General features: G+C 37.6%; 4 protein-coding genes and 1 long non-coding RNA gene across 5 annotated transcripts; all 5 read left to right on the top strand.

Moving 5' to 3' along the window:
- Positions 1-335: 335 nt before the first annotated feature.
- Positions 336-1,902, top strand: LOC110892694. Its single transcript, XM_022139844.1, has 2 exons — positions 336-603; positions 689-1,902. Exons 1-2 carry the CDS (start codon positions 336-338, stop codon positions 1,900-1,902), a joined length of 1,482 nt encoding a protein of 493 aa, XP_021995536.1.
- A 259-nt stretch (positions 1,903-2,161) lies between these two features.
- On the top strand, positions 2,162-2,815 carry LOC110892695 (ATP-dependent DNA helicase PIF4-like). The gene has a single exon (XM_022139845.1). It carries the CDS (start codon positions 2,162-2,164, stop codon positions 2,813-2,815), a length of 654 nt encoding a protein of 217 aa, XP_021995537.1.
- Positions 2,816-2,843: 28 nt separating this feature from the next.
- LOC110892696 lies at positions 2,844-3,395 on the top strand. Its single transcript, XM_022139846.1, has one exon. It carries the CDS (start codon positions 2,844-2,846, stop codon positions 3,393-3,395), a length of 552 nt encoding a protein of 183 aa, XP_021995538.1.
- A 2,380-nt stretch (positions 3,396-5,775) lies between these two features.
- Positions 5,776-8,925, top strand: LOC110894604 (NADH dehydrogenase [ubiquinone] 1 beta subcomplex subunit 7). The gene is made up of 2 exons (XM_022141821.2): positions 5,776-6,178; positions 8,724-8,925. The coding sequence occupies exon 1, from the start codon at positions 5,847-5,849 to the stop codon at positions 6,144-6,146; it is 300 nt and encodes a 99-aa protein (XP_021997513.1). The 5' UTR covers positions 5,776-5,846; the 3' UTR covers positions 6,147-6,178; positions 8,724-8,925.
- An 8,551-nt stretch (positions 8,926-17,476) lies between these two features.
- On the top strand, positions 17,477-18,675 carry LOC110896577. Its single transcript, XR_002568002.2, has 2 exons — positions 17,477-18,131; positions 18,236-18,675. It is a non-coding gene; the product is annotated as an uncharacterized LOC110896577 (long non-coding RNA).
- The last annotated feature ends 2,153 nt before the right edge of the window (positions 18,676-20,828 follow it).

Below are 20,828 nucleotides of genomic sequence, written 5' to 3'. Positions count from 1 at the left end.
ACGAATAAATGAATTGCATCCTTCTTATCTTGCTCTTCAATATCCAATTTTGTTCCCTTATGGTGATGATGGTTATAGAGTTGACATCCCTCATAGAGGTGTCGTAGATGTTACCAATAAGAAGCGGCCAAATTGTACTATGAGAGAATTCTTTGCGTATCGTGTTCAAGATAGGATTAATCAATTTTCATTGATTCTTAATTCAAGGAGACTATTTCAACAATTCTTGGTTGATGCATATACGATGATTGAGACTTAGATCAGATACATATGATAGTCTTCAAAAGTTAAGAAATAACGGTCAACAAGATATATCTAAGACTGGTAAAAGTGTGATGTTGCCGTCTTCATTTACCGGCGGTGCTAGATATATGATGCAAAACTATTTAGATGCCATGTCTCTATGCAAGTGTTTTGGTTATCCCGACTTTTTTATAACCATCACATGCAACCCAAAATGGCCGGAGGTAACAAGGTTTCTTAGAGACACCACACTTAAACCTGAAGATAGAGCAGATATTCTGTCAAGATTATTTAAGTTGAAATTGGATGCTATTTGCAAAGACTTAAAGGAACGCCATCTATTGGGAAAAGCTGCCGCAGGTTATTTTATCTACATATTTTTTTAAATTAAACTATTGGCTATCATTTTTAAACTTATAATATTTTTTTTCCTTTTTTTATGTAGTTGTTTACACTATCGAGTTTCAAAAACGTGGATTGCCTCATGCACACTTATGCTTATTCATGGAGAATGAATATAAACTTCCTACAGTGGACCATGTTGATGCATTTATATGTGCTGAGATTCCAAACAGAAATGAGGACCCGGAGTTATACACACTTGTGAAAGACTATATGATTCATGGTCCATGTGGTCTTGCTAACCTAAGCTGTCCATGTATGGTTGATAGAAAATGTTCGAAAGGCTTTCCAAAAAAGTTTCAAGATCATACGACATTAGATTCAAATGGATTCCCAGTGTACGGAAGAAGAAACGACGGTGCGACAGTTATAAAGAACCGCATTGAGCTAGATAATAGAAGTGTTGTACCATACAACAAAACGCTGTTGAAAAGGTATCAGGCGCACATAAATGTTGAGTGGTGCAATCAAGCTGGGTCTATCAAATATTTGTTTAAATACATCAACAAAGGACCTGATAGAGCAACTGTTGTTGTTGTGCAAGGGGATAACCAAAACGAAGAACCATCAAAAGATGAGATAAAAGAGTATTATGATTGTAGGTACATCTCAGCTTGTGAGGCATCTTGGAGGATATTCTCTAATGAAGTACACTATAGGTATCCTTTTGTTACAAGGTTACCTTTCCATCTTCCAGGACAACAAAATGTCGTTTTTGGTCCTGACGAAGATATAAATTCCGTCCTTAACAAACCATCTGTAAAAGTGTCAATGTTTTTGTCTTGGATGGAACGTAACAAAGACCCGAATGACACAATGGCCCGTACCCTTACTTATGTTCAGTTTCCAATTTTTTATGTATGGAAGATTGAAAATCGTTGCTGGGAACCTAGACAAAAGGGAAAAGCGATTGGCAGAATTCACTCTGTACCCCCTTCTTTTGGTGAAGCATATTTTTTAAGGATTCTTCTTAACAAAGTCAAAGGGCCAAAATCGTTTGAGGACATTAGAACCGTTAATGGTCATGTACACGATACCTTTAGAGATGCGTGTTACGCACTTGGTCTTTTGGACGATGACATAGAGTACATTGAAGCAATCAAGGAAGCAAATGAAACAGCAACATGTTCATATATTCGTGTTTTGTTTGCAATGATGTTGTTATCAAATACTCTGTCTAGACCTGAGGTGGTATGGGAAAGCACGTGGAAATATATGACGGATGACTTTATTTACAGATTAAGAAAATTTCATTGATCAGAAGGTAACTTTTTTTTTAATTATATTTTCTTACAATTTGGTTATGTTACTGTTACTATAAAGTCATTAGTTATGATACAATAGTTGTTTATTCTGTTTTTATAATTTAATTAATGTTTGTAATTAATTATATTAACTTGATTTCACATTTTTTACAGCTTTGTCAGTTCCTGAGGACCACCTTAAAAACTATGCTCTGGGCGAAATAGAAAAATTTTTACTTCGGAATAACTCATCTCTATGAAGGTTTTTAACAATGCCATATCCTGATGAAGCGTCTTTAGCTGATTCACAAAATCGCCTAATATATGAGGAGCGTTGTTACACCCAATTAGATCGTGGAAACGAGTACGAAAGGCAAATGAGTATGCTAAACGATGAACAACGGTCTGTTTTTGAAGAAATACTGAAAGCCGTTGACGGTGATGCAGGTGGTGTATTCTTTGCCTATGGATATGGTGGAACCGGTAAAACATTCTTATGGAAGACATTGTCTGCGACAATTAGATCTAAGGGTCAAATTGTGTTAAATGTCGCATCAAGTGGAATTGCATCGTTGCTACTGACTGGGGGCAGGAATGCACACTCCCGGTTTCATATTCCTTTAAATCTTACTGAGGATTCAGTTTGTCATATAAAACTAGACAGTGACACAGCTAGATTACTACGTGAAACCAAGTTAATTATATGGGATGAAGCCCCAATGGTTCATAAACACGCATTCGAAGCTTTGGATAGAACGATGAATGACATATTAAATATGGACACTTCCATAGGTTCTGAAATTTTGTTTGGAGGTAAGGTTATTGTTTTTGGTGGTGATTTTAGACAAATTCTTCCTGTTGTCCCCAATGGTGGAAGACAAGAGATAGTGAAATACCTCGCTTTGTTCGTCATATTTGTGGAGTAAATGCAAGTTGCTAAGGCTAACAAAAAACATGAGATTAACCATTGGACGCTCTACATCTGAGATTGAAGATATCAACAATTTTGCCAAGTGGCTTTTGGATTTGGGTGAGGGAAATGTTGGTTGTCCTAATGACGGGGAAGCATCAATTGAAATACCACCGGATCTTCTAATTAACGACACCTCTGATCCGATTTCATCTTTAATTGATTTCGTGTACCCTTCAATTTTAGATAACTACAACAATCATAACTACTTTAGCGAGAGGGCTATACTTGCGCCTAAGAACGAGGTTGTGCATGAGATAAATGACAGGTTGTTAGCGTTATTCCCAGGCGAAGGAAGAGAGTATCTAAGCTCCGATAGTCTTTGTCAGACTAAGAATCCTAATTCAACACAACTAAAACTATACTCACCAGATGTGTTGAATGGTCTTAAAGTATCAGGTTTGCCTAATCACAGGTTAGTACTCAAAGTTGGTGTACCAGTAATGCTATTACGTAACATTGACCAACAAAATGGTTTATGCAACAGTACGAGGTTACAGATAAAAAGATTATACAACCGTGTCATAGAAGCATAAATCATATCTGGAGGAAATATAGGCACTCGCACCTACATACCGAGACTTAATTTGATACCTTCAGACAAAAAGATTCTTTTTGCGTTTCAAAGGAGGCAATTTCCGATAGCTGTGTGTTTACGATGACTATCAACAAAAGTCAAGGGCAGTCGCTATCAAGGGTTGGTCTGTACTTGAGACAACCTGTTTTTACGCATGGTCAGTTGTATGTGGCTTTATCAAGGGTAAAATCCAGAGACGGAGTCAAATTGCTTATATTAGACAAGGATGGCAAACCTACCGATAAAACATCAAATGTTGTTTATAAGGAAGTGTTTAACAAATTGTGAACTTTGTCTTCTTTGTTTGTTTTCAATTACGTGTAATGTTGATAAACATGTTCGTAGTTCAACGTTTATTTAATTAAGATGTTTACTTAGATGGAGTTGAATAATATTAATTATTGTCGGTCCACCCGTGTAACACACAGGTACTTAGACTAGTAAAGAAATAAAGAAATGATTTTAACTACTACCAACCCTAAACAAATGTGTTAGATCTGACCCGTCATACATTGCTCATAGGTCTAGTGAGACCGTGGAAACTGGAATATGTGACCAAAAAGCACCCATTAAGAACTTGGGTTGACACTTACATGTCATCTTCTAACGGTTACTCTGAATATACGGGAGACATGTAGTACCCTGAAAGGAAAGACAGTATAAAAACTTAACAATACTATGGGACAATGTTAGAACACAGGACCTTTCTTTTGCTTATCTCTTCTCATTTTTGCGAATAAATACTTATTCCCACGTTCGTGGTTGGTCACATAGAGAAATCCCCCTCTCAATGTGGTGAGGCAATAATATTTTGCTTGTACGGAGTGCGTTGACTCAATATGCGTGGACCAACATTTCAGAGTTCATACCTGCTAGACTCTTGCTTCAACATGTTACAACTAATTGAGCTTGCGGTTGACATCTTATTAAGTATACTTTAAGGTATCGATAGTCGATGTATATTACCCAGTTTCTTTCTTAATTTGATATGCTCGATAAAAAAAATAACCTTAAATTCAAACAATTAACAAGTATAGGAGTCTAAAATGCCACGGTTTCTAGCTTGTATCCTTTTTACTCCATATTCTCAAGTTCTATCATTAATTTTTATATTTGCCTTTATTTTCATACATGATACACCTAAATTCCTAACTCTCATTAGCAAAAAATGTTTTTGGTACACAATTTAAAATTTAATATATATTTCTTCCTTGCATAGATCAAGGTTGACCCAGACATCTTCTGAAAAATAATCATAAACCTTTAAAACATTGTTGGTGTGTAAAACAAGTTAGATAAAACAACTCATTAAGATTTTATTTATAAAAGTACAATAATGGAGTTGTTTAACGTGCATTCATTATAGATGTAAGTCTTATGGTGACATTATCACATTATGAGTTACCTTGACATGCTCTTGTCCTCTCATTAAGTTTTTCCGTTTCGGTTGGTCTTTAAAACTTGTTTTTGGTATGCCATTTCGTGGTCCGGCTAGACAAATTTTGGCGGAAAATTTGGGCAAACAACTAACTACGTTTACGAACTTAGGAGGGCCGTGGTGTTCAAAGTCGAACCCTTGTGAACTCTCACCGCAACCTAGAGGTGTACAAATCGTTTTTTTTTTTTGAAAAACCGGTATGGCTTTTAACTGAACTGTTTTTTTTTCATCCAACAAAAACCGTTTTTTTTGATAACCGGTTTCAGTTACTAACCGGTTTTCAAGTCCAAAACAGTAACCGGTGTAACCGGTTGGGATCGGTTTTTTAAACCGGTTTCGGTTATTAACCGGTTTTTCAGATCAAGAATAGTAACCGGTCACAAATTGCCGGTTCGGTTCGGTTCTAAAACCGGTTAAAAAAATGATTTCGGTTTTTTTCCGGTTACGGTTCTAAAACCGTTTTTTTTATACACCTCTACCGCAACCCAGTTACAAAGTGCCATCTCATCCTAACTTGTGTGAAACCAAATGAATCGATATCACTTGTGGCGGTGTTCTAGCTTCTTCACTTAAATCCCACGCTTCCGAAAAAAAATCAACACCTCCATCTAGAGCTAGTTCGTGAACCTGTGACAACCCATCTAGCATGAACAAAGTGGTTGCGATGGCGTTCTAGTCGAGCTTGTTGCTCCGTCTAGTGAACACCTTCCCCCTTGTCCAACCCAAATCGTTAGCGCCCAACACACCGTCAGGGGCGCCATGCCGTGCTCTACCAAGCAAGTATTATAGAAATAATGACATGAGGTCAGAGTAACATTTGTGGTTTAAAAAAAAAATAACAAAATAAATAATTTTGTAAAAAAAAATATTTGTAAAGCAACATAAATGGAGCGATTCGGGTGAGAATCTGTTTATTATTGTCGACCCATTTGTAACCCTAAACTCATCTGCGGCTCCTTGACGAAATCATCAATGGAGATCGAAGGATCATCAAAACCAATGATAGCAACACAGAAAGAGATGGTGGAGGCAAAGGTGCCGCTAGCATACAGAGACCAGTGCGCACACCTGCTCATCCCGCTCAACAAGTGCCGCCAATCCGAGTTCTATCTCCCATGGAAATGCGAAGACGAGCGTCACACCTACGAGAAGTGCGAGTACGAGCTTGTTATGGAGCGGATGCTCCAGATGCAGAAGCTCAAGCAAGCCAATAAGCAGCCGCAGGGACAGGGAAGCTCCATTCCTCTTATTCCTAAAGCTGCCAATGCCTGATTTGCCCTAATTCTTCCGGATCGGAGATTTAGGTTTGTGGTTTTCGATTTGGTTGTTATTTGATACTGCTGGTTGATGATTGATAATAATAATAATAATAATATTTGTGGATTTGGTTGTGATTTAGGGTTTTGTTTGATTTGAGTGCTTGGTGGATTGTGGGCGTTGGTTGTGTGCGATTTCACTGCCTAGGATTTGATGTGGATTAATTATTGAATCAATTTGGCAGATTATGTGGATTATCCGTCTCATTTCGATTGATTAAATTGGAAATTTGTGTGCGATTTCACTGCCTAGGATTTTAGTTTTGTTTGTGCTTTAGGGCTATGTGTTAATCTGAATCTTTTTGAATGAATTTGGTGCACTATGTTGATTACTGTCACATTTCGTGTGTGATTTGATTGCGCTAGGATTTTAGTTTTTAATTTCTGATTTAGGGTTTTGTTTAATCTGAATGTTTTTGAATGAGTTTGGTGGGTTATGTAGGTTAAGTGTCTTATTTTGTTTGATTAGATTGGGAATTTGTGCGTGATTTGACTCTGCTACTAGACTCTGCATCTTAGAATTTGTGATTTGGTGGTTTTTACTAAAGCCTTAGACCAGTCGGTATGGGGGACGGCCAAGGGCCGGCGAGGCACGGTGCCGCCCCGGAACACCGCCTCCCTTGGCCCGTCCCCGTCTTCAGCGGCTCCCTGCAGCCATTCTCGACGTCCCCCTCCAACACACACAGACCTATACATACATACATACATATATATATTTAGCCCCATCCCCCACCCCCTTGGTCCATCCCCTTTAGGCCCATCCTCACACGTGGCGGGTGACGTGGCGGCCCATCCTCCCCACACCATACCTTCCAGTCTTATTGCTATGGTTTTATCTTGACATTGGATAGATTAGAGGCTTTCTAGCTGTCACTTAATTATTTTATTGACCGGTGATGATGGACATTTGCTGATCGATAACATGAATGGACTTAACCGCCACTGTATGGTCAGATAGTGTTTGGCTAGCCTGTAAGGAACCATCACTGGTTCGTTCAGCACCGGATCGCTTAATTAGATGGTTTATAAGAGTAATCAGCAATTATTCGGCTTCTCTCTAGTTGTATTTTCTAGGTTTCAGAAATTGCGCCTGTGTACTTTGACAGACGCAGTGCGGTATGGCCGTGCCTGGGCGCCTAGGCGAGTGCCTTGCATGCCTTTGACTCCTATGAATCTAACTGCTATCACAAAAGCAATAGGGTCTAAAACCTAGGCACGGGCTCCAAGTGCAAAAGTGCACCACTTTTCGTACGCGAGGCGCATCTTGTTATATAATTCCTTTATATATTTCCTATAGGTTTTTAGCATCATTTAGCCAATATTTACACAAGTAAGCTTTATATATGTTTTAATATGTAAATTACCCACATGTAGAATCTTCTTAGCTATATGTATAACATTTTGAAGCACAAAAGTTGCCCCGTACAAGAGGTGCACACCTCAGTTGTGTTTTAAGCCCATAAAATTGTGACTCAGTTGCGTTTTACGTATGGCTAGCACCTTATGCCACAGAAAGCGCAGACCGAGATCCACGGTGCTTTTCAGCTCAACTTTGCTTAATGCTTTTTTAGTTTCCTGTAAGTCATAATGCCGTCATGTAAGTAACATCTAGCATGTTTGGTATGTAACATTACCCAGTGTAAAAGATTTTGGAACTAGTGTAGCGAGTGAAATATGCCAATTGAATTTGAGAACAGCTAGGTTTGAATATGTAGTATAGACTGGGCAGTAAGACATTTTTGGGACATGAGGTACAAGGTTTATGATTTTATATGTATAGGAACTTGCAACAAGTCAACGGCCTTAAACTGGGGAAGTCAAAACATGCCATATACACAACCTAGCTGCTGATCTTCTAGCCTTGTCAGACCGCATTTTGTTTTTTTTTTATTTGCTTTCAGGTCTAATAACAAACGTATTTGTAAGGCGATTGTATTTCTATAATCTATACGTCTGTGTATTTGTGCTTTTTTCACACGAAAATAGTAAAATCCTCCTAAAAGTTCCGTATTCGTTGATATTTAAAATCTCAGTATTTTCTTCTTTGCATTGCTTTAAAACTTCAAATGATTAATAAGCACCTGACCAAAATTTGAAACATCTGTACAGTTCTTAGTTAGCCCAAGAATGGCTGTTGTATGTGTATGCAAGTAGATAGAGAAATTTCTTGAAACGTACAAACTCAACCAACCTTTTACCTCTACATCCATTAAGTTAACCGAGGTTTTTTGCTGGTCACTATAAATGCCTTGGAATGTACAAAGCGTTCAACCTTTTACTTTGTTAATATACAAGATTTTTTTGTCGAATATCTAGTTTTTTTTTTCCGGTGTATTAACTTTTATTTTTTTTAAAAGTAAATGGGGTCTATTCGTTTAAGACATAAGGATACACATATATAAAGTGATATATGAAATCTGTTGGCGTATATCGTGGCCGTAGAGATAATTTTTGTCTGATATAGACTGTCAATGTATTTGTGTATGTGATTTTTTTTGTTGTAAATACTAAATCATACTCAAAATGTTGACAGGGTGCTTTTAATGGGTGACTTTGGACTTCCAGTTGATGTGTTTTTATGTTTCCGGGATGTTTAAAAATTTTCATCCTTGTTAATAAAAGGAGGTACTGTCTCTATCTTTGATTCACTGAAATTACCAAACAGTGATAAAATGTTAAAACTGGAAGACAATGTATTTCAGATGCAATAGTTTTTTTACACCAACTTAATTTAACCCTAGTATAACTAAAATGTGTTTTAGTATAAGTATCCGTATTAAGTTAATTTAGTCCCACATAGTGCTAACGTGTTAGAATGATGAATTATGGAATTGGATTAACTTTATAAGTACGTTATCAAAGTATGTATCTTACTTTTTTTTTTAAATGAATGGAGTGCTAACAATGTTTAGAACATAGGCTTGTCTAAATAGTTGAGACAGTTGGTAAGGCAGTTAATAAACCAACTTTGCAAGAACCCACTTGAAAATACACTTTAAAAGTATGATCCATGCTATACTTGTAGAACGTTGCCTGTATAAAAAAAGTAATTGGTTCACGATTTTGGTTTAAAGTTGTAGCAATTGAAGCTACCAAGATGGCATCGTTGGGTTTGGAGGCGGTGTCTCCTCCACATTTGCGCCAAAATAACCAAAGAAGTGATAGGGAATGGTTACTTGATATGGGGCTATAATGTAATAACAAATGAGACATCTGGTTTTGGTTGCAAAGTTTATTAACATGTACATTGAGTAACGTCTCGTGTATGTGGAGCTCGTCTCACGTCTTGTGCTTTGGCTTTTGTGACCCGTGGTGTCATGGTCTGTAGGGATGGTCTTGATATAGTCTAAAAGTAAAGCTGGGATATAACAATACACTAAACTAATTAGTACCAATAAAATAGTTAACAAAGCTAAAACTAAACACTAAGGTATGTACAAGTGCATTGGAAAATCTTTAAGATCCATATGTACTAGATTTTTGACCCGTGCCGCGTGTTGCAGCGGCATCGTTGTGTTTGGCACGTCGTTACACGTGTTACGATGATGACTTAAACGTGTGATGTCCGCGCGTGACATGACTTGTTTTTTACTTTGTAACACGTTATGTTCATCACATTAACGTGGATAGACATAGATAAAGAAGAGTATAATGTCTCGCACGTTGTGATGTGAAGTCGTAAAAGTAATTTAAATAAAAGAATTTGAAATGTTGGAGAAGATGAGGTTTGAAGTTATTAAGTAGAAATTAACATATGATGCTCGCGCGTGACGTGACATTTATGTGGTTAGGCATAATAAAGAAAAGTGTAATGTCTCACTCGTTGTGTTGTAAAGTCGTAAAAGTAATTTAAACAAAATAATTGAAATGTTGGAGAAGTTGAGGTGTGAAGTTTTTTAGTAGAGAAAAATATAGGTCGAATCAAAGTTGCCAATTATCAAAAGTTAGGAGTTAAGGTGTAACTTACCAAAAAATGAGGGGTGAATTAGAAAATCTCTAAAGTTTGTGGTGAATTTAAAAATCTTTAAAGTTGGCGATGAATTAGAAAATCTATAAAGTTTAGGATGCATTAGAAAATCTTTAAAGTTAGGGCTGAATAAGAAAAATGCTTGGTCAAAGCAACCGACCATGCATTTTAAGTTTATATACAATTAATTAAAAAGAAAATAATTGTCAGGAACTAACTAATAATAAATTTATAAATATATATGATATATTTGTTAAACTAAATTTCACAATCTTAATTCTTAAAATGCCTTGATAAACCCTTGTAGTGCATCTTGATTCTTGAGCCATATGTGTGGCCAACGCATCATGCAACTAATCGTAGACAAATATCACATATGTATGAACCCCTTATGGAAATGTATTCTATCACTCCATGTCACCCGCCATATGCGTAAGAGCCAAATTGACCACTAACTTGGCCACCCAAAGATGAGCAGACAAAGTCGGATTGCATCAAGGCCTGATAGCTCACGAAGGTTGTCATCAAAGAAATCTCTGTGGTCTAAAGTCCTCAAATGCCTTTTAGATTTTTTTTTTTTTTAGAAAAGGTGGATTTATATCAAAAGCTTAAGCCCGCGCTCGGATCCACAAAAAGGAACATGTTTTTACTTCACCAATTACGCTTGAGTGTGACGTGTATTTGCCTTTGAAACTAACTTCATTGCGCGTCTTCCATAGAATGCTGCACGTTGTGGCTATAATCAAAAGCATCGCCTTTTTATTTGGTTTGCAAACCGGGTGCGAACGGATGATATCAAGCACTTCGACAACGCTGAGGAGGAAACGCGGGAGGGGAACTTTTATCCAGATGAGTATTTGATGACAAACGGTCAAACGCACCATGCGAAGTTACAGGTTATTAAGAGAAGGTCAGCAGTTTCAGGGTTGTGGCAGCAGAGGGGGCACAGGTCCGAAGGTAGAGAAATATTTCTTTTTAATAGTGCGTCCCTGGTTGGTATACAATTCAGTACTAGCCTCTACAAAAAAACAGTTTATTTTGAGGCGGATCCAGTTGAGCCATGTAAGCACCTTCGTTTCAGGTATTAAGTCAATGCAGTCAAGTTCTTTACCGTATAAGTTTGGCAGCCATCCGATTCGCGTCATACAAGACCTCTCCCTAAAAGTCATATCTGACCTCTCCGACGTCCCCTAAGGTTAACAACCAATCACAAATGGGTGAGGTGGCAAACTCCTCATGACCAATCCGTAACTTATATGAGATCTCGATGCTCATAGGGAGTTATATATATATATATTAAAGGTATTAAAAGTTTTATTTTATTTTTTACTATATTAAGCTCATGATCTTGCATTGAACATAAATATACACTATTGAAACACGATATACCCAATTTTGATTGTGAACATACATAACGAGAGACTTTTTTTGAATATATACATAACAAGATTTTTTAAACTAAAGGGTATGACTGTTAGTAATTGTATATGTATAAATTATTTTATTTGAGTTGCGCATCATCTAATCTAATCTATTCTATTTTATTTAAGTTGTACTCGAGACGTTGTTAACTTTTAATTAATAATGTTATTCATCATGGATTATTTATTTTTTAAAATATATATAATTGTGTTTAATAAAATTTAAATATCCAAACCCGTGAGTAGTCACGGGTGATAATGTAGTTAGGTATAAAGATACAAAACTTACAATTCACAGAATCTTAATCTATATTAATCGCCCAAATAACATCCAAAAGTTAGTTCAAACTAACAAAAACAAAGCCTAAACAATGGCTAATGTCAAGCATTAACAAAAGTTAGTTCAAACTAACAAAACAAAGCCTAAACAACAAACACAAACACAGTCCTAAGCAACACGTAGTGTGAAAACTACAATGGAGCAGTAGTTGTGTCCAATGTTTTAAAAACCGGTTTTTAGATCAAATCGGATTAGACTAAAAAATGGTTAAACCAGTTGAACCAGGTTGTACCGAGCGGTTCAACCAGGTTGTCTAGCTAACTCTATAATTTCATAAATTACACCATCAACTCAAAAGTTAATCCAAAAATGAATGATTACGTATTAAAAGATGATCCAAAAGTAAATCCATAGTAAAAAATAATCCAAAAGATAATCGAAAATCATTCAATTTTCCAACAAGCTCTTTTAAATGAAAGTGTACGATATGTTTAAGCCATTCGAGTGTTGAATACATCAACTATTTTCATTTCATACAATATTAAATAAGAACTTTTAGTTACGAATAAACATAATATATAAAAATTACATAAGATAAGTAACATATATATTGAAAATAAGTATCAACTCAAACTAAAATAACCCTGTGTCGGTACCGGTATTACGTTTCAAACCGGTATACCGGATTTTACCGCCGGTACAAACCTTATGCCGTTTCACTTATTTACCGGGGTGTTTCGTATCGGATTTACATCTGGAAACAGTAATACCGGTATAACCGGCCGGTATTTACCGGTTTTTAAAACATTGGTTGTGTCCCCCTTTACCATCCTTGGGAATAGTGATATCTGAGGAGCACACTATGCCGTTTTTTACGGCAATTTGATCCAGAGTCCACTCGAAGTAAGGTTCGGTGGGCTGGCCAAACAGATGCACCTGTGTGTTATATAATCATAAAAATCCAAAAGCATAAAGAAAAGGCAGAGATTGTAAAAAGGATGTTAGTATACCAGTGATTGAAAGGGCGGTCGGAGACGGTATTTTCAAATTTAAAGCTCAGAAAAACGTCGTACTGTTGCAATGTTGAAATTGTGAGGAAAGGGATGGGATGAGGTGAAAGCTCTGACTTATAGAGGAACAAACCTACTACCATTTGTTCAGATAAATGTAGTCTAAAACACTTTGTGATCAGATCCTAAGGGCTGATGACGATGGGATGTAAAACAAAGATGCATATCAAACTGAATTGAAACCCTAGCTCAAAAGCAATCTTGTATAGAAGCACACTTTACAATCCGGCCCTTCAGTTTTTGCAAAATTTCCTAAATCAGTCCCTCACCTTCAATATAGAAAGGATCATGCTAATCACACACAGCCAAAATAATTTTCACACCCCTAAGCGCTCCGCTTTGGCCATAGCGCGGCGCTTAGGGCGACAAAAGGTGATACGAGGTTTCGAATGACTGACTGAGTGACAGACTGACAGACATAAAGGTGACGAGGTTTCAGTCGCCCCGTGAACCCTAAGCGCCGCGCTTTGGCCATAGCGCGGCGCTTCGATCCCAAATTCTGGCTTTAAATCACTGGCCAGACAACAGATTCATCACTCGAATTGTTTTCTGTCGATCTTCTTTGCTCTATTAGTTAATTTTTTTGAAAAAACGATGTCGTGGTTCAGTAACTATCTTTTCGGTGAATATTCTGACGAGTCAGTTGTTCCTGATTCTTACGAGGGGACCGCTATTTCTGACTCGTTTGAGAAACCGGTGTCGTGCAACTTGAGGGAGACAGAGGTTGTATCTGGCATTCGTTATCGTGATAACACGGTGCAGCTGGATTTGAATACCCCTGTGGAGGACCCTTACGCACAACAAGGTTATTCGAATTTCGGTTACGGTGGCGAGTATAGCTTTGTACAGCAGGAGTGTTATCCAAACGAAAGTTACGGTTGTCAACAAGGTTATTCGAATTTCGGTTACGGTGGCGAGCAAAGCTTTGTACAGCAGGAGTGTTATCCAAACCAGAGTTACGGTTGTGAACAGAGCTTTGAACATCAAGTCTATTCGAACTTCGGTGACGATGGTGAGCCGGAGGATGTGTCTGTTGACGAGGAAGGTTGTTACCCGGTTACATTTTCGTTTGATACAACGCAGACCTTTTCGTCACGTAAAGAGTTGGTGCGTTGGGTACAAGACACGGCAAAAGACAATGGTTACCTCATTGTGACAAAGAGGTCGAATAAAAGAGGAGAGAATTACAAGATTTGGTTTCAATGTACTTTTGGTGGGGAGCATAAGAGTGTAGCTACACAGAGGAAAACGGGTAGCAAGAAAATAGGCTGCCCGTTCGAGATGATCGGGTTTTCGGAATCATCCGGAAGTGTTTGGAGGATCGAGGTGACGAAGGCGAAGCATAACCACACTCCTATTGAAAACTTCGAGGGTCACGCGTATGCGAGAAGGCTTTCTTCGGAGGACAAAAAACTGGTTAAGAAGTTGGCAGAGCAAGATATTCGCAACCAAAGCATTTGGCGAACGCTGACAAAAAACAATCCGGCTAGAAAGCTTATTCCGAAAGATATACACAACGCTGTTCAGAAGATCAACGCCGAAAAAAATGTCGGTAAGTCTCCGATGCAAAAACTTGAAAACATTCTTATCGAAAAAAATTACACTTATTACATGCGCACGAATGAGATATCGAACGAAGTTGAAGACGTCTTCTTTGTTCACGAAAAATCATTCACTATGTGGTGTGCCTTCCCGCATGTGCTAATGATTGACGCCACATACAAAACGAACATGTACAACCTGCCATTTGTTCAGGTCGTAGGCATGACGTCGACAAACAAATCGTTTACGGCTGCATGTGCTGTAATTTCCGCCGAGAAGTCAGAGAACTACCAATGGGTGTTGCAGAGGATCAAGTCTATGCTGGCAGGATGTATGGAACCGCGCGTGATTTTAACAGACAGGGATTTTGCGCTAATGAAGCGTGTGAACAAGTTTTTCCAAAAGCGCATAAGTATCTTTGTCGGTTCCATATTCAACAAAATATTAATAAGAACAGCAAGAAGAAATTCTCTGACAAGGAGTGGAAAGAATTCGTACGTACATTTTGGACATTGTGCGAGTCTACGACCGAGGAAATAGACATGTATAACTTGGAAAACTTTGAAGCACAGCTGAAAGAAGCTGACCGTGAACGTGAGTATTTCTTACATAATTATGTTCAAATTTTATATAATAACAAAAACTGACTATTTACGTTTTTTTAATTTTAGAGGTTTATGATTATATGAAGAAATCCTGGTTGGATCCGTACCGTGAAAAGTTTGTATCTTGCTGGATTAACCGAACTATCAACTTTCACCAGACTACGACCAACAGGGTTGAGAGCATGCATGCAACATTAAAAAGTCACTTTCCAAGTCATCGCAACACACTGGATAAACTTGTACTGTATGTTGATCATGTTGTTGCTAAACAATACACCGAGATTAGAAATACCTTTGAAACAAGCCTCCGAAAAGTGATGACGCACCACAAGAATCAGCCCATGCTTGCATATATTCTCAGAAAGGTTTCAATATATGCGATTGAGCTTTTGAGTATGGAACTAAAGCGTAAGGAAGACGGGTTGAGAGCCTACGGTGCAAGCTGTGGTTGCCAACTTTTTACCAGCTGTGGTTTGCCATGTGCCTGTCGTTTGGAAAAGTTGGAAAATAAAGGTAATTATTATTTTTGAACTTTCTCGTTATGATTTTGCCTCCTAATTTGTTTTCATCCACAGGTCAGCAAATCCGGATCACACACATAGACGTGTTTTGGAAGAAGCTTGACTTCAAGCCTGCAAGGAATAAAATAGAGGATATTGATGTAGACGCGGAATTTGAAAAATTGAAAAAACAGATCGATCCAACACCCCCTCAAGTGAAAAGGAGCTTCTTTGAAAAGTTTCAGCAAATCCTCAATCCAGGGAACAGTAACAAAAAACCTCCTGCTGTTCTGAAGAAAACTCGTGGTCGACCAACATTGAAAACGCAGGAAGAAAGAAAGGTTGAAGCTGCTAGACAAAGCTCTTACATTCCGTCAGAAGAAACTTGGGTCGATGCCTCAGACGATCTTCCCCGTCACAGCTCGTACATATCAGCCGAAGATTCTAGAAGAGAAAAGAATACCAAACCGCTCAACCTACACCCTGATTTCTCGAATATCAAGCTCGGTCCTAAGACGGATATAGCGATCCGCAACTACGCATCTCAGATTCCCAAAGTGATCCATCCATACATCGTTAAAATAAAGGACGTGAAACCAGATGGTCATTGTGGATTTAGAGCGGTGGCTGTTGGGTTAGGAGTGAAACAAAATTCATATTTGAAGATCCGGGAACAGCTTCTAAAGGAGTTACGTATGAACGAATCGCTTTGGAGGCAGGTTTTCGATCCGGAAAATGTAGGACATTATGATGAGCTGGTTAAACGGATCGATTTCAAGGGGGTGGGACGAGCAGGTATCGAAAATTACATGTCGATGCCTGAGACGGGGTTTCTTATTGCCCAACGATACGGTGTGATTGTTCACACCTTCGACATTCGTGGGAGCGATACAATTTTCCCTATGCTGGGCGGCCCAAACGAAGCTGAGGAACCTCACCTGGTAGTTGCGGTTGTGTTCGTCGACAAGGGGCATTTCATACATGTAGAGCTTGGAGGTTGTTATCCAATGCCTCCCCCAAACCTACTCTGGACAGCGAACAGAACAGAGCGCGCAGCAGCCTGGCATACATTATACAGGGATCAGATCAACACGTACGAAATGCTTACGTATCGTGCCCCCGACCTTAATGCAACCCCATATGTTCACGATGTATCTTAAATGTGTTTAATAATAATCACGTTTGTGTTTGTGTATCTTAAATGTGTTTAATAATAACCACGTTTGTGTTTGTTCAATATACGCGTTACATCACGTTAAAAACCGAATGTCACCGACACGACCCAATCGGAACAAAATACGCACTTGTACGACCCGAAATGACAATATACATCATAATACTACAATTAATGAAAAAATACATCATGTTCATGTACGGTAGGCGGCTGATACACATAACACTTCTCACAGGAGTACTTGTGATTTCAAACCTAAATGATACGAGATAACGGAATAAGACATCACACGTAACCGATTTGATCCGGAACTTGCCGTATAGTCCATAGCGAGGCGCTTTGGATGTGCAAAAAGACAACCAGCGTGTGCGAATAGACCCAGCCTATAGGAACTTAGCTTAGCTTTTCTTTAACACGTGAAAATATGTTAAGAGTGTTACCTGACATTGACATGTGGAGGACAGCATCAGAATACAATAATAGTAAATTTTATTATATTTAAAAGTGGCACGCTTATTTTATTATTAAATTATATTTAAAAATTCTATAAAATCTATTTAATGTATAAAAATACAATAATAGTAATTAACCAATTAACCCCTGGGAAAATCCCAAACCCAACCTCCAAAGTCGAAGGAAACAACCCACCCTAACCCCAAATCAAAAGCCTTTAGTAAAAAAAAAAAATAACAAACAAGGGTGGTTTGTTCGTTTACCTCACAGATAGGAACAAAGAGCGGCGTTCTACCCCCGGCGGTAGTACATAATGGCGGATTCAAGTGGTGTGGCAGCGGGCTCAGAACATAGGCGGCGATGTTCGGTCTTCACGGTGGTGGTTCGTGGGTGTATAGAGAAGGGAGAAGGTTGATGTGTGTCAAAATAACAGGTAATCTCGCAGAGATCTTTGACAAAACACCAGAAAACGCAAACTGAATGATATAAACCCAAACAAACGAAGATTGTTTGTTTTTTTTTTAAATAAAAGATCTGAAAAATGCTTATATTAGCTTCAAAAAAAAGTCACTACCTACCATCTTCACAAACCTCTTCAGATCTTCAAAACGTATCACTCTCCAAATTATCTTTCTCCTCTCTCTCTCTCCCTCTTTAAAACCCAGCACCACCACCATCTCCACCTCCACCTTCAACCCACCTCCACCGTCACCTTCAACCCACCTCCACCTCCACCTTCAACCCACCTCCACCGTCATCTTCCTCCTCTCTCTCTTTTGCCCTCTTTAGGGATTATTATTAACAACACTTGTATAGTGACAGGCAGCCTGCCAGATTTACCGGAACGGTGATGAAACCGGCTACGGTTGCCGCAACGGTGGACATGTCCACCGGCCAGATATTTTCCCCAAGTCGTTGAATATCTACAGGTAATTTTCCCCAATTTTATTCTTCGATATTATTCACGGATTATTTAAATTCCCAACAATCACCTCTAAATTCCATGTCTTCCTACTAATCTGAAACCCATTAGCGTCAAAGAGAAATAATTTTTGAATCATAGAAGATGGTGAGACCGTATGCACTTTAAGGGGCGAAAGAGGAAGAAGAACAAAACAGAAAGATGTGTCCACTAAATTCCAACCCTAAATTCCAACCCTTATGTTGAGTGGTGTCTTGTGTTTAGAAAAAAACAACACGGAAGTGTGCACTAGTAGAGGTGAGATATTTGTATTTAATTTTGTGATCACACGTTTGGAGCTGCAAATTTATTTGGGTTGTATTTTGATTATATGTAGCAACTGATATGAGTGGATATTGAAGTTCTTATCTTTTTTCTGGCCAGATTCGTTTTTTTTTCGACGGGTTTGAGTGGTGGTGCTGGTGGTTTGGGCAGTGTAGTGGTGGTGGAGGTGGTGGTTGTATTATGGTTTTTTTTATGTAACTTGAATGTTAAATGACTTTTATCAACTGTGATAAGTTTGGATAGTTAAATAATTTTCAGCTTATACAGACGATATCCAGTTTATAAAACAAACAGTATTATATTTTCAGCTTGCAGATCTTCAGACCACATCTTCAGTTGCAGACATAAAATCAGCTGAAATCAGACTGCAGACAGTTTTTGTCTGCAAAAACAAACAGCACCGAAATCTGACAATGACTACAAGATCTACGATTCTCAGTAGTATCACTTAGATTATCAACTAGATAATCTCTCACACAGACTTGATTCGACAAACAACAAACACACAAAAAAAAATTGATGAAGTTAACTTAGTGTACTAAAATGACAACGATGAAACCTTTTTGGACTCACATAAGAAAAATGAAACCTTTAGACTAAACTGTTAAAATGACTCAAACCAAATTGACTAAAATGACATTTAACTCTTAATTAAAAAAACAAGTATATAAAATTACAAGTGAAATATTAGACATTGATTTATACATACAGAGTGAATTGTCAAATCCCTGGTTTCAAGGATGTATTTTCTTTTCATCAAGACAAAAGTTATGGTGGGTTTGCAGGTTTGCGTTTTCTTGTTTTTTTTTTTTTTTTTTTAAATATTCCCTTCTCCATCTACAAAAAAATAAGGGATATATAAAGTGTTATTATGAATATTATAAATAGCTTTTAACATGAAGATCAAGATTTATCATGTAAATCTACTAAGCAAGTGCATGAACTTTTTTTTTTTAATATTCTATATTCTCCATTCATTCTCTTTGTATTCATATAAATGCATAACCATTGGTCCCCAATTTTTCCGAAACCGAGGGGGCGGAAACGTATATACCTAAAAATTTTCTATACGAAAGTATTATTCATAACACTACGCGCCGAAAAGTTCGGGGGGTCGGGCGCCCCCTCGGAATAACCCTAAGCTACGCCACTGTGCATAACAATAACAATTTTCGAGGTGCTCAAATGTAGAAACTTTAAATGGAGATACGTTTGAGGAGCAATTGGGTTTTTTTTTAACCGCAAATTTGAAGAGACCATTAAAGTATTATTGTGTCATCAGCGGAACCACCCGATCATATCCATCTCCACAAGACACTAGCCATAATTCCTATACACCAATTCAGGAGAAAACTCAATAAATATGGAAAAACCTCCTTTGTGGAAATCGAACCCAAAACCTACTAGTCTCAAAGTCTCTTCTGTTTTGAAATAAACTTCAATCAATGTTCTATGTTTGTTGATTGATGACATTGACAGTAGACTTATTTGATAAATACTCATTATCTTCTTTTAAATGTTGGATTTAATAACTGAGCAGAGCAGCAAAGTATAATTTATGGTCAATCCTGTCCCTAACGGCCTAACCTAACCTGGCGGAAGTCCAAGGCTATTTTTTGTTATGGGTCAGCTAGCTATATAAATAATCCTTTTTGGGCCATTAATAAGCCCATATAGGTATTATCTTATTCTTGATCAATTTTGGCCAGTGAAAATCCCATATGTATAGGGCTCAAACGATTGAACGAATAATAGTGTCTCGGGTTTAATTCTATCTTTTTATTGTAAATTTTAATTTATATCATGATCATGGTGGTGGTGACCTATCTCTTTAAACTTATTCTTAAAAATCATACAAATGCATTATACGTGTTTATAGAGTCAAGTGCAAAAATCTTAGAATCGTTTCACGTTGTCTTCATTCTTACTATGTACGTGGCAACAATGCTCATCACCTAGATCTACCACCGAACATATCTTGTATGGCATAAACGTTCAAGAATATCGGTTGGTTTAACCGGGTTAAAAAGAAATATATGGAGTTTACAATTTGAAAAACCAGGTTCTACGATTCGGTCTACACTTGAAAACTGGCTGAGAAGTATATATAAAAAACAATTTTTAAATCTATCTAGTTTAATAAAAAATATATTTTATAGGTCTATGAATTTAACCGTTATATTACGTATAAGTATTCTTAAACTCAATGCGTATAGATTATCGATGTAACTTATTTTGAGCTTTTATGCCTTTTTGAGGCCACGTCAAAGTGGCATGTTATTTATCATCTTTTATTTATTATCTATACTATATTGTAATACATATAAAAAATGACAAAAGTGTAATTTTACAAAATCTTAAGACTTCTAAATAACTACAA

The sequence above is a fragment of the Helianthus annuus genome, chromosome 12 (genome assembly GCF_002127325.2).
Source record: "Helianthus annuus cultivar XRQ/B chromosome 12, HanXRQr2.0-SUNRISE, whole genome shotgun sequence".
Classification (NCBI taxonomy): domain Eukaryota; kingdom Viridiplantae; phylum Streptophyta; class Magnoliopsida; order Asterales; family Asteraceae; genus Helianthus; species Helianthus annuus.
The sequence above is the reverse complement of the archived record's forward strand: the minus strand, read 5'-3'. Positions and strand labels throughout refer to the sequence as shown.

Bases quoted from the DNA above. Each gene is read 5' to 3' on its own strand.
- LOC110892694 (XM_022139844.1), top strand. From the start codon at position 336: ATGTTGCCGTCTTCATTTACCGGCGGTGCTAGATATATGATGCAAAAC. The intron at 604-688 runs GTTATTTTATCT...TTTTTTATGTAG, and splicing joins ATTGGGAAAAGCTGCCGCAG to TTGTTTACACTATCGAGTTT.
- LOC110892695 (XM_022139845.1), top strand. From the start codon at position 2,162: ATGCCATATCCTGATGAAGCGTCTTTAGCTGATTCACAAAATCGCCTA.
- LOC110892696 (XM_022139846.1), top strand. From the start codon at position 2,844: ATGAGATTAACCATTGGACGCTCTACATCTGAGATTGAAGATATCAAC.
- LOC110894604 (XM_022141821.2), top strand. From the start codon at position 5,847: ATGGAGATCGAAGGATCATCAAAACCAATGATAGCAACACAGAAAGAG.